The sequence below is a fragment of the Thunnus maccoyii genome, chromosome 17, assembly GCF_910596095.1.
Source record: "Thunnus maccoyii chromosome 17, fThuMac1.1, whole genome shotgun sequence".
Taxonomy (NCBI): domain Eukaryota; kingdom Metazoa; phylum Chordata; class Actinopteri; order Scombriformes; family Scombridae; genus Thunnus; species Thunnus maccoyii.
Window position 1 is genome coordinate 6,488,244 of NC_056549.1, and position 14,385 is coordinate 6,502,628.

At 39.3% G+C, this 14,385-nt stretch overlaps 1 protein-coding gene across 1 annotated transcript in view; it reads left to right on the forward strand.

Moving 5' to 3' along the window:
* Positions 1–14,385, forward strand: part of nmbr (neuromedin B receptor) — a 75,499-nt gene that overhangs the window by 60,108 nt on the left and 1,006 nt on the right. The window contains exon 4 of the mRNA XM_042389611.1: positions 10,501–10,739. Coding sequence (XP_042245545.1) covers positions 10,501–10,739 — 239 coding nt within the window. The remainder of the gene's footprint in view (positions 1–10,500; positions 10,740–14,385) is intronic.

Consider the following 14,385-nt stretch of genomic DNA (forward strand, 5'->3'; position numbering starts at 1 on the left):
GATGATAAGCTGATGTTACTCGTGCATTCATTATACGTTGTTCTGGGTGGATGAGCTGAGTGCCTAAAACGTAACGATACATCCCGTCTGACAGCCTAAATATAGACGGCAGAGTACACAAATAACTCTGCCGTTTGTACCGTATTCAATCACATGCGTGTTCAACAACAGCAACACAAACAGAAACAGCAAAAATCCACAAAAGCAGCAACATCAAAACAACGTGTTGCAGCAACAGCAGCAGCAGCAGTTTAACTCAGACTTCTCTCTTTTTCTGCTTCTTTTATGAAAAACAATAACAAGAGTTCATGTTTATTCATGAAATCACGGCAAAAGAAAAGCCAGAAAAACACTCCAGCTACAGAAATACACAACGCTGTGTGTGTGTGTGTGTGTGTGTGTGTTTGTGTGTACAGTGAGACAATAACTGTCTTTCAGATTGATGTCTCACATTGTGAATGAAATCAGACAGTTCTTCATTTCCTCTCGAGGTTTTTTTTTTTTTTCACATGCAATTGTTCAAACTGTGTGTGTGTGTGTGTGTGTGTGTGTTATGTCACAGCAGGCGCTCTGCTGTCCCATTATTACACCAAGATTACCAAACAAACATTGATGCCTCATTTCAACCAAAATCTGTTGTTCAATGTAATTAAACCTACATTTAATGGATGATGATAATGTATCATATTGTACCATAAATCCTTCTTTTGATGTCAGATGACGTTAACACTAACAAGTCCTGAACATGGGAATCGTTCCGATCCTTTCCATCCATCCGACACAGCGTGAATGCAGCGTTAGCCTCGTTAGCAAGACTACCAAAACGTAGCCTCTGCTGTCATGTGACCCTCTTTTTACATGTGGCAGCTGCAACATGTTCCTTGACAAACTGCCAGATCCGCCCACCTCATTTGCATATTGAGATCCTGATAATAAACTAAAGGTATCAATGTTGGCAAGAAACTCTTGATTAATCTGTTGATTAATCGATAATGACAATAATAATTAGTTGCAAGTCCACTTTATTTAGATCAATACTGAGCATAATGAGACATTCATGTTCATCAGGGGAATATTGAGCTCATCTTTCAATCTGTAAAACATGCAACTTGTGATTTCTGCGACTTTCTCCAACAAAGAAATATTTGCATTCATGTAGAGAGCAACTGACCTGAAATGAATAAATTGAAAATAATTTACATAACTCATTATTTTAGAGCAAATCACAACACATCAGGAGAAAACAGATAGATTGATTTTTCCTTTTTACGCTGCAGTGATCAGAAAACCCTGCACTTAAATGCATCACCACAAACTTGATCAGGAGAAATTAGATTTTTTTTTGTGGAAGAAGTTTTTTTTGGAGAAAACTTCTGTCTTCACAACTTCAAACAGTTTATAAATAAGAGAGGGAACACATCCAAGTCGCTGCTTTGAACCTCCACATATAGATATTACCATGTCACATAAAGACAGCATACAAAGTGTTTGATTCGCAGCTTGGAGGGTTAAAAAAAACACAACACCTCTCCTTAATCTGATTGGAGATGTCTTCTTCTGCAGCTCTTCAGTATCCAGTGAAGTACTTTGATGTGTGCGTGGATAAATGTTCTAATTAGCCCTTCAAAGCAGCATCAGAACACTTCCAGATATATAAGAAGCATGCCGACATTTTGAGCCTTAGGTGTGTCAAATTAATAATATAATAATAATAATAAAAAGGTTTATTTAGTAGAGCACCTTTCACAGAATTCACAAAGTGCTTCACAAGAATAAAAGTTAAAAATAAGACCATAAAACATACAAACAATAAAAACATAAGCCACAAGATAAACAAACAACACACAGCACAACAGGGAACTGCAAAGGAAACAAAAGAACAATCACTAGATAATAAAGACATGTAAGACTAAGGCCTGTTTGAAGAGATGGGTCCTCAGTTGCTTTTTAAAAGCTTCTACAGAGACCGCAGCGTTGGAGCCACAACTTCAAAGGTACAATCGCCTTTTGTTTTCAGTCTCGAGAGCGAGGGGACAGCCAGTAGTCCTTGATCAGAAGACCTAAGTGACCTCCTGGCGATACAAGGATAGAGAAGATCACACATGTACTCAGGTGCCTGTCCATGCAGGGCTCTATACGTGAAAACAAGGACCTTTAAATGAATCCTAAACCTGTTTTGGTAGTGTTAAATCAACATGAGAATGTTGTGCTAGTATTTACACAATGTACCTAATAGGGGTATGCCCGAATACAAATACATTATTCGGCAAAGCACAAATAGAGGATTTTATAAGAATATTTGTTTCATACAAATATTTAAAAAATGATTTGTTGGGGGTGTTCCCCAGAGATAAAGCTGAGCTACTGACACAAGCAAAATACTCCCAAGGGACTCTCCAAACCTGTTGTTCCCCTTCTCCTTTCAACAAAGTTAGGTTGTAAAAAATAGGCAATAAATGAAAAATGCAAAGCAAGAATCACCTTTGAAGTTCCTCCCTACATGTCACATGGTGTGCTGTCTCTGTGTTATTGGTGTATAAATAGGTAGAGGTCTGTCTGCAAAGAGGTGATGAGTAAAGTTTTAGCTCAGTAATCAGCTCAGTCGTCTATGATCTGGAAGACTCCAGTTAGAGACCTGGTGTGGGGACCTGCTTCGTAAGGTGGTTTATTCATGAACACTTATTGTAACACTTTAATTTTCTAAAATTAAAAGTGTAATAAAAACAAAAACAGGATTTTTAAGCCTCTTTCCACTTTTATTCGAATACAAATACAGATACAAATAATTTTGCTGCCTCAACAAATACAGATACAAATACAAATACAAATACTGGGATCTCTGCACATCCCTAGTACCTAACAATGCAAGTACCAACGTGAATTACCACTTTAAGATTAACAGGGTGATATATTCTGCACATTTCCAGGTCTACATTTATATCCTGTGGCTTTACTGGAATATCTTAGACGAAGAGGGTGTACAATATAAACATCCAAAAAGACTTTCACATGTGCTTGATCAAAAATCACACTAAAGGCAAAAATCAGAAAAAAGATCTGCACACTGTACTAGTAGCTCCCACCAATTTTTATTGAGCAATGTTTCGATCTACCAGGGATCTTCGTCAGGCATTGTCAAATCACCATCACAGAGCAAGACAAACAATGTGTAGGCACAAACACATTCAGCACTCAGGTTTACTGGAATATCTTTGCATGATTTACAGTTAAAAACTCTTTATTTATCTTATACTGGCCCTTTATGCAGCCCCTCAGTTCAGCCTCTGTCTGAAGCAGGCAGTTTTAGCTCCTGTCTCTTTAAGGCCCCCCTCCTGATGAGCCCACTCTGTTCTGATTGGTCGGCTTCAGGAAGCCTCCTCCAGCTCCAGAGGCTACATAAACAAACTATAGTAGCAGGATTTCACTTTTTTTTTCTCCTTCGTTACTTGAAATGTCATCATCAGTAGGAGGTAGAGGGTAACTAAGTGTTCAGAGCAGGTTGAAGCCCTGGTTTCTTACTTGCTGGGAGCATTTTTACACTTATTCACCTCAAGTTTTAGAACTTTGACCATGTTTAACATCCAACATCAGAACAGGATATAAATAACAGAAAACCACAAAAAGCTGATATGTCCCCTTCGAGTGTCATTTTTAAGGAGAAAGAGTTGCTCATTGCTCTGTTTCATACATTAAAATCTAAGATTCAGCCTCGAGATGGTGCTGGAGCAACATTTAAGATGTTTATGAACAACATTAGGGTTCATTCTCTGTGAACTATGACTATAAACAGCTAATGTGATGGAAATGTAGCTATTGGTTTTTCAAATATCCTGTCATGGGGGTTTTGGACAAGTGAAATTTTATATTTCATGCTGTCCTAACATGTGTTTCTGCAACTGTAGATGAGGCACATGGATGAAATGTTTGGAGGTTAACTTTAATACCGGCTCAGCATGTGAGTCACATGTGTGTTATATAGCCACACCAGCCAACAATAGCTGCCAGTTCTTTACATCTGTATCATCGCTGTCTCATCTGTAATCACAGTAAATAACAGCCTCTTGGACGGACGCTTCCCGTCATCCTGTCATTGTTACCGAGCAGCGTGTGCAAACTGAAGTAGAATCTCATTTTCATCTTTTTGTTTAGACGTTATGGAGACCCAACGGTCATGTTGTCCATAGTAACACATTCTCACCCTCTCTCTGAAACTGAAACACTACCATGAAAACACATTTCCCAGAACTCACACTTCACCCTCCTTCCCACTTCTATCTCTAAATGCATCACAGCTACTTACATTGATGTGTTTTTAAGTATTTTTTTTCCAGCCTTCTCCCTGTTTTCGAGCAGGTTATGTTGTATTTTTCAGTTGACTTTATTTCTACTTTCCTTTCTATTACTGTTTGCAAGCTTTGGATACAAGGTAGTTATCTTTAATAAGGTAGTTATCTTTTCAGCCGCAACAGGGTTCCCCACACATCTTCCAGCAAAATGCAGCTGGATCAGGTGCTTCTCAGTTGGAGGACAGCAGATTTCCAGAGAACAAAAGGGACTGGAGCACACTGATTAATTCACAGCCTTTAATTGGGTAAACAGACTAACATTTCACTACTGTGTCTTCATCAGAGTCAAAGGGGTGTGGCACTTGGACACTGATTATGGCAACTTCCACCCTTGGATTCATCATCCAACAGATTTGAAAACCTGTTCAACCAATTATCTAATGACGACTGCACATCTTTATCTTTCAAGCCATCAGAAGTTGAAAGGAATGGATCAGTAATATTTCTTAATTGCATGATGGATGCAGAATAATGAAGAATGGTGCCTTTTAAGCCTCAAGTGCATGATGGGAGACTTCATCAGCCGCTGCATTTCATCTACAAACCTGGCAGGATAACAAGTGCACAAATGAAGAACTGTTGGCTGTGGATTTCGACATTTTTCAACATTTGGAGCGTAATAGAAAAGTGACAACTTGACGGCTCGCTGCACCGCAGTCACCTCAGGTGTCGATCGCTCTCAAATGTGCCTATAATGGGAGCTGGCAGCTGGAAACTCCCAGATGGCTTTGCAGGCTTCTTCCTTGGTGACAAAGGGAGGCTCTGCCGGGGAGCTCTGAACATTTATCATCACTGAGCTGAGAAGAAACTCTATTACAGAGACCTGGATATACTACTGAAGCAGCTGCAGGTGTGTGTGTGTGTGTGTGTACTGAATACACACATGCACAGACAGGTACACACATGAAGAGGAATACATGCAAGGAAATACAAGCAAAATAAGAACATTCATACCTCTGAAAATGCATAAATTTATGTAAACAAATTCACATAATCCACCCTTCCAGATGAGTTGTGGCCCAGAGCTTTTCTTGGGAAAATCACCAGACTCTGCCCAACCGCTGGCAGCAAATCAGAGCAAACTAAAATCAGTAGCAGCCTGGAGGACAGAGACGATCCCTGCTCTGTAATCAGTTGAGTTTGGTGTTGGTTACGTTTTATTTTTTTAAATTTCTTAATTTACTGTCTCTCAGTTTATCTTTAGGAGGCAAATCAAGGTGAGATGCCGCCAGGTGCTGTTAAACTTAATGATGATAAGCTGGAACCGTTGAAAAAAGAGAGAGAGATCCACACACCAAATAGCTCCTGATTACAGGACTTTTATCTTCTGCTGCGTGACATCTCGAGCACAAGGCTCAGACTGTTTCTGATACATAAAATACCCAAAGTTTACAAAACCGTGTGACATAACACACCAGGTATAGATTGCCGTCATTAAAGTTGTAGCAAACCTTACAATATTTTACATATACATTTTAAAATACACAGAAATGTATAAATAGGCTACATATGTATACAAATATATACAAAAGATACAAAAAAGAAATACAATACATCTACCCCCAATGGTTTGTACTCCACTCAGGCTAGATAGCTGTCATATATACTACCGATTAGAGGTGACTGTCTATTTATAAAATATAATTTTGACATAGGGAAAAAAAACTGTGAAACCATATGTAAACCAGAACACATACAGACAGGCAATATTATTGTTCAAGAGATGATACATAGGCTATGTAATCACAAAAATGGTCTAATGTCAAAGTCCACATTAAGGCCTTTTGGGGCCAAAGTGCCCAGTATGTGTATCCAGAAGAGTTCATATTTTAGGAGCATAGAGTTATTATCTCCCTATCCCCTGTAGGGGTGTTTTAAAGCTTCAGTCCCCACATATCTGAGGGTGGATGTGTTGTGTTTTGCCTTGGAAAAATGTACACCCACAGGACTAGATGTTACATTATTGCTGATAGCGCTGCGGTGTTCAGCAATTCAAATTTTTAGAGGTCTGGTGGTCTTATCAATGTAGGCCAGTCCACATTGGCATTTAAGCATGTATATGACATTGGCAGTAGAACATGAAATAACACCTTTGATGTTGTATTTTCGTCCTGTGTGAGGGTGGTTGAATGAGTAAGTTTTTGGTGTGAAATGGCATTGTCGGCAATGGCCATATGGGTAATTTCAAGAGGGGACTGAGCTAAGAAAATATGAGGATGATGGAGGGGGAAGATCTGCCTCACCAGCATGTTATGCAGATTAGAAGGTCTCTTATAGACCACTTGAGGGGGTTTGGAAAAGCATTGCTGAAGTACTGGATCTGTCTCAACGATATGCCAATGTTCTTTGATTGCACTCTCTATTTCCTTGGATACAGGTGAGTACTGAATGGCACAAACAACTCTATAGAACTAGTAAGACATTAAGTTTGCTGTTGATGTGTTTTTTTAACTTTATTTCTAGAGCACCTTTTGTACACGTTAGTGCAATTCAAAGTGTTTCACAGATGGCTAATAATAAGACAGAACAAATAAAACTGTGAAACAATTTGAGACTAAACCACACGAGAAATATAAATTATGAAACTGTAATAACAAAACCAATAAAAACAGACTTAATTGGAAAAAAAAACAAACTGTATGATGGTAAGAGGTTATATTATGGAGCACAATACGCTAGCAAAGCTGTAAACAGAATAAAGTAAAAGCAAAATCTTGCACATTCTCAATGGTGTCTGCCTTACACAGAACTACTCTCCTGAGACTGAAAATGTGATCACTGTTATTAGTCTTTGGAGACGTTTCTGAACAAACTAACGTAACCAAACTCTTCATAATGAAGGAACATGTCACCCAGTGCAGCAGTGTGGCTTATTGACATGTTTTTAATAGTTTTCGGACAACAATGGAGGTCTACTGCACAGAAAAATAAGACATATCAGGCTTTGGATACACACACAATACTTGTTAGCAGATCAATTCATTGTTGGTTTGAGTCTAAACATGAGATATAGATGTGCATTTGTGTTCCTGTTCTTGTCATCTTCAGTTGGCATTAGGGATTTAATTACCTGATACATCCAATTAGCAGTTTGTCAGATAATCTTGGTAGGTGGTTCAGATTTTGTTGTCAAAATGTTTCATGAATGAACTTTCACACTCAACCCAATATCAATTTTGGATGAATCGCGCTGATAAGAAGCAGTGTTTTATCTAACTTAGTTCAGATAATGTCTGACTGACAAAATTGTGTTTTCAGTGCATGTTTGAGATCAAATATGTGTAAAAGGGATTCACATGACTCTTAAAGACTGTTCTCCCAAGAAAAACGACACAACAGGTCATTATGTCAGTTGCCCAAAAACTGCATAGTTACCTTTGAGTGACAGATGCCATCTAGTGGCCATAGTAATTCTGACCAGGAGCAGTGGTGCAGTTCATTTGATATATGTATATAAATTGACAAATTTCCTCATTCGGAGGTGGTGGGTTGGGTGGATGGAGGCATTAACCCAACAGTGGACTTTGCCACAGGAGGCCGCTGTTTGTTTTCTGTTTCGGACCTGCCAACACTCCTGTTTTTCCCGGGTTTCTCATGTATTTTCACCCCCTCTCCCGCTGTGCTCGTGTTTTGTCGTTTCTCCCAGGAAACTTTCGTGATTTGCATAGCCCTCAATTAATAATCACCATACACATGGATCCATGAGTTTTGGATGTTTCTCTGATGTTACCCAAATTGCCAGATCGCCTATGAAACACAGTCTACACATGACATACAATTTCAACCCATCTGTCACCAAAACCCGATTCAACAGGTGTGTGCACAGCTGCTCTCAGCGCAGGCAATCTTTCCTCCTCCCTCTGCCGTTGATGTGATTCACTACCTGCAGATACTGTCGGCAGAGCCAGCAGCCAAGTTTTACAATTATTCGCCAAATTTGAAGATGGCAAACTCAGATCAACAGTTAGGCCACATGCAGACAGCTTTTGTGTTATTAGCTTAACCAGCGTGCTGTGGTTGTGTAACACATACTGGTGGTGGATGGAACGCTGCTTTTCTACATGTTTATGCTTGTCGAACAGTTGGGTTGATAAATAACTTATTGTATTTTTACCTCCTGTAGTTTTGTTGCACCTACAGTAATAAGCGTAGTTGTCGTCAACTCAAGTAAAACATTATCTTTCACTTCATCCCAAACCCCCAAAAAATCTACTGTATTTTGAAACCTAAATGTCATAACTACAATCGTCCCCTAACATTAACCTTGTGGTTCTTATTTTTGCCATGACAAGAAAGGTGGCCTAACTTTAAGGAAGTAGTAACTTTAACCCACACCACATGTTTATCTCAGCTTAAAGTGATCATTTTAACCCAAACCATGATTCCCTAAACCTAACCAGACCTTAACCACAGCGTTGTCACGTCATAAAACATAATTATTTTTTAACAGTGATTTGTAACGGTTTTGGAAAGCACAGACAAAAGATGTCCCACTGATTACTGCTGATACAGGCTTTAGATTATAAAATGCTCCTGTGTGTCGTTCTGGAGTCACATGGTCAAACCACATATCTGGTTTCTTTTAGAGGACTTGTTCGACTCTTAAGGCAGCAAAAAACTGTGCAGCGTTGACTCGGTCTGAACAACACAGATCCCTGATGTCCTCGACACCAAAGACACACCGCTACTGACAAACTACAGTATGTATCTGTTTCCAGTCCTCTACAGTGCAGTCGGGTTCACAGTGATTCATCTCACAGAAAAACTGCCTGCACCCGAGGGAAATAAATATCCTCCGCCAGGCGCTCTGTGTGGTCCAACGTGTCAGCAACATACTGTATGAGCTGATTTTCTGTTTCTCTGCGTTCAGGGTGAGGAAGTCTAATGAGGTCCTGAGAGTTTAATGTGCGCACATAAACTTTAATGTATTTGGAAGCATGTAAAAAGGAAAGAGAAAAGTTGCTTTGCTTTTTGAGATCCTTCAGTTCAGACATCAGGAGCATCAGACGGTCTGATGTGTTTAATGTCAGAGATACACAGAGAAGCACTTTGACATACACTGTTGACATTTTTATGTTTGTGTTGACTCGAATCCCTCCGTGCAGAGATGGTTGGCCGGTGTAACATGCGTTTGACTGACATAACTGACCTTTTTTTTTTGTAAGTCTCCGACCAGCCTCAAGCATCCATCTGACAAGGTCGAACTCCTTGTAAGATTTACACGTAATGTCACATTTTGTGATGATTCCAAATCCGTTCTCTATGCCGTGCACTTACTTTTCTGTCTCAGTCCATGTCATCATATGTAAGACATTTGGAGGGAGCTTTTAGCCGCATGTCCAAGTGGATTTCAAACCTTCACTCCTGTCAAGCATGATAAAAGTTTTCCACTAAAATACGACATTATGGGTGCTTGTTATTATTGTTTTTTTGCTTTCAAGCAGTCCTACAACATCCATGATGGATTTTGAAGCTGCTGTAATAAAAAAAGCCATTTTTTTGCTTAGCATTTTAGCATTTCATGGTTTTGGCAAACTAGACAGAATGGTATGTTGTGAAAGTCCTGCACTTTGTACACGAGCAACTTAACAACTCCATATAATTTACAATCAACAAGCACTTATTAGGAACACCTTTGCAATCTAATGCAATCCAATACAACAGCTCTAACATAAATTGTACTTTTACAAAGCTTATACATTTTCAGTTTTTGTTGACATTGACATAAAGGTGATAATTTTACTTATGTTTATTATTGAGGTCATAATGGGTGGTGCTGGTGGTGTACTGGACTGCATTATAATGAAAAATGTTCCTCATACTTTGCCTCCCTCATGTATGTTAATAGGCTGCACGAAATATTAGAAAGGTGACACTTCCTTGACTGGAAAAAGCATTGCAAGTGAACATTAATCACATAGTAATTACTTTCCCACCAAGATCTATCCTACAGAATAATTTAGTGGTATAACCTTATTTTCAACTGACAGGGTTGTTTATCTCCCTTAAATATACAGTAAAATCAAATGAAACCCATGAAGTCTTGTTACTGTTGTGCTCAAATGAGTGAGCTGTAGAATCTCATCCCTCCATCCTCTTTGGGACCCGGTTGATTGTCTCTCTCATTGTGTCTTTTTTATCTCCGTTCCTCCAGATGGAGACGAGGAAGCGTCTGGCCAAGATCGTGCTGGTGTTCGTGGGTCTGTTCGCGCTGTGCTGGTTCCCCAACCATGTGCTCTACATGTACCGCTCCTTCCACTACCACCAGATGGACCTGTCGCTGGCCCACCTTGTCATCACGTTGCTGGCCAGAGTCCTCAGCTTCTCCTCTTCCTGCGTCAACCCCTTTGCTCTCTATCTGCTCAGCGAGAGTTTCCGCCGGCACTTCAACAGGTCTGATCTATTTTATGGCATTTATTACTTCTTTAGGGAAATGATTTTTTACCAACGATGGCAAGTTTCAGGCATTACTCATCCTCCATATTCTCCACAGGTACAGTGGTGAATAACTGCAGTATAATATTTTCAGTCCAAATAAGACTTTCTGGATCAGAAAGCATATTTCAGTCTAGCCTTTGAATACACAGCTGTGCAAATAACAATAAAAATGTAAACAGAACAACAACAGTTCTTTACCAGACAAAGTATTTCCTTCTATGTAACCCTGTACATCTCTTAGGTTTTGTGCAAGGAGAACTAGCCTATCAATAGCCTCAGGCTGCTTACTTAAGACAGGAAGTGAGTGGGAAGAGAAACAGTTCAGTAAAACACCTGTCTGCCAGCTGCAAGCTAGTTGGCTTGCATGACTCCATTCACAAGTAACGCTGCTGTTTATTATAACCTATTGATAAAAAAACAAAACAAAACAACACTGTTGCTGAACCCAGGCTCTCTGCCTGGACTGGGACTGTGTCTCCCTCCTATTGCAGGAGAACTTGTGAGCGAGTGGGTGTGGGGTTGCGTGGAGAGTGTGAGAGAAGAGAGATGCAAACAGTGGCACGGCTTCAATGAAGAAACGGTTCATGTATTTTAACGCGACATCAAACTATATCGATACAAATGGTATTATCTCATCCTATCTCTCAGTCTCGTTGGGGGGCGGGCGGAGCCGAATACAGTATTTGGAAAAGCACAAATAGTGGGTGTTATTTATTTCATAAAAATATCTTAAAAAACATGTCAAACAACAGCATGCAGGTCAGGACTCGGTTACATGGCTGTATCTGTTTCTCCTCTGCTCCGCTCTGCTGTCAGTCAAGGATGTATAACTAGCTGCAGGTCTGAACAGAGCTGAGCTTTGGTTGAGTGATCAGCGCAGTCGTCTGAGGTCTGGGAGACCCAGAGTGGGAACCCTCATTTGAAAAAAACAGTTTATTGAGGAACTCTTATTTTAATACTTCAATATCCTGAAATTATAAGTGCAATAAAAACAAAATCAAAAAAATATAAATAATTTTACTGCCTCAACAAATCAACAAATTAATCGATCAACTAATTGATTAATCAACTTATGGTTGCAGCTCTAACATAATAACATGATATATGATAATATACTGTATATTTGCCATATATTGCTTTATATTTGTGGCAAAATATGGCTCCACATTTCAGCATGACGGTTCAGTTTTTATTATTGCTGCATGGAAAACATGCATTGGGTTAACAATAATTTATTTATTGGTTCTGTCTATAAAATGCAAATAAATAAGAGCTATTGACAGCAGGAGGATTCAGGCTGCTGCTCAGTATTGGCAGGGTGTTGCTGATGTTCTGTTCTCTGTGTACAGAGCACGGTAAATTGCAATTGTAGACTAATCAAAACTTTCCAGAAGGCTGAGCATTTGTAAAACTGCGAGCACTCAGGAATAGATTCGGGGAAACGAATAGATGGCAAGTGCTTCATTTTTCAAAATGAATGGACTCTGTAACCTCGGTGCGAAATGAAGTTATCATGGCATCGTCATTTTCTAAATCTGCTTTTGAGTGTTCCCACTTCCACTAAACATCCCGCAACTTATTATTCTACCTCGGCAGGATGGAAACGCTCTTCAGAACTCTCCTACCTCCAACTCTGGCACAATCCTCTCAAAAATTTGACTGCCACAGTAGTGAGAAACAGTAACCCGGGGAAGGCTTTGTGTTCTCATTTGGCTCCGATTTGCAGGCAAATCCTGACAGCAGCAGAGACTATGCATGAAAAGTAAAATGTGCCTTTGGGAAGCAATTATAATGGTCTGTAGCATGAAGCGCACACTATAATTCACCTGTCTTTGGATTTATTTCTCATTATTCAAAAGGAGGGTTTAATCTGAATGATGTTATTGGTCGAAGTGTGATCATTTCCATAAAATATAGAAATGTTAAAGCTTTACTTTTTGCATCCAAGGAGCTAGTTAATCTTTATTTTCCTGTTTCTTAGGATTACAAATCATATACAACCACATAAACACCCAATGCAGATTTCTGTTAAGTCTGGTTTTGTTTTAAAAGTTAACATCTTTACCAACTTTCTGTGGATACCTGTGCAGTGTTGTATCATGACCAGTCAGTTGTTTTATGAATGCAAAAAGAATGATAGTAAAAAGTGTTATTTGTCCATACTGTAATTAGAAAATATCACCTGCATCTCTTTTTGTAAACATTTAAAACTAATTTGCAACAAAAAAGCACCAAACAATGTTTTAATATTGATATAAACCAATCTTTCCACCACATCTTCAAAATAACATGCAAATTAAAGCATGTTTCCATCCACTTCTGTTGTGTGAATATCAGGAGATAATCAGCTGGTAGCACTAATTCTTCCATTGGTGACATTAAACCACTGCAGAGGAAGAGGACGTAATGCGATAACGTTATTAAAAGAACGTCAGTCAAAGCTCAAACGATGTATTAATTTGAGGAAGGTTACAGTCTCCTCATCGCTCCACACAGATCTGATGTTTTGTCTCTTCAGTGACGTTTGAGTCACATGTTTCATGAACGTCATCATTTATTCACTAAGTCTGTTTACATTTGCTTTTTATCCATTCAACAACTTTCACACCTCAGACAACAAACACTTTTTTTGTGATATATTCATTGTGTTTTGGACCGCTAGTAGAGCTATGGAGTAATGTTTTTATGAGCATATGCCTGTTTTGTGTTTATCTTGTGCACATGGGATTAAAAGACAAAGAAAACTGCAAGCTGATAGAAACATACTGTCGATGTAAACAATGCAGCTTTTGAAATATTAAACAAATCAGCTTTGTAAATGTTTTATGGGGAAGGAAATGAATTCAGCATGTTTGTTTTTGTCGCAAGGACACACAGGATTCATTCTGGTTTGAAACACTGACTGTAAACATGACTTTGTTTACAAGAAACCACAGGATATTTTTAATGTAGTAGTACAGCTCAGTCGAGGGTGGGGGACCGTCACCAGTTTGTCAGGTCATATCGAGGGTCACCATGGTTACCTCCGGCTGTGAGGCTCATATGTTCATGGCTCAGCTGCTCGGTTTATGCAGCTTAGGGCTCTTCTCCGCTGAGTTTCAAACAGCCTGGGGCCACACGCTGTATATAAAGACGGACGTATCGAGGTGTGATGTTTGCATTGGTTACATTAAACTTTAACTAAAATATTGTGATAATAGTCTGACTCAGTGTGAGTCCCGGAGCCGAGGAGAGCAGCAGGTGAGCCAACTGTCAATCACAGCTGTCAATCAACAACCTCACGACAGACATCAAAGCTAATATAAATCATCAACTCTTATTAACAAGCAATTATTTCCAAATTGACCACCAGCACACTTATTAGAGGGCCTGTATTTAGAGATTGAGACCATAATGACTTCTTAAAAAAATTAGTATTTCTAGAGAGAAGTTGAGGCTTTTTGAATTGGAGTCAGTTGGAGCATCTAGCAGCCGTCTGTGGCACTTTAAGGTGCTCCAGCCTGAAGACATGGTAGTCTCTGCTTGACACAGTAACACAGACTGTTGTTTTCTGAATGCACAGTATATCAAATAACATGTTTCTACTCTGTACAAGTTTATT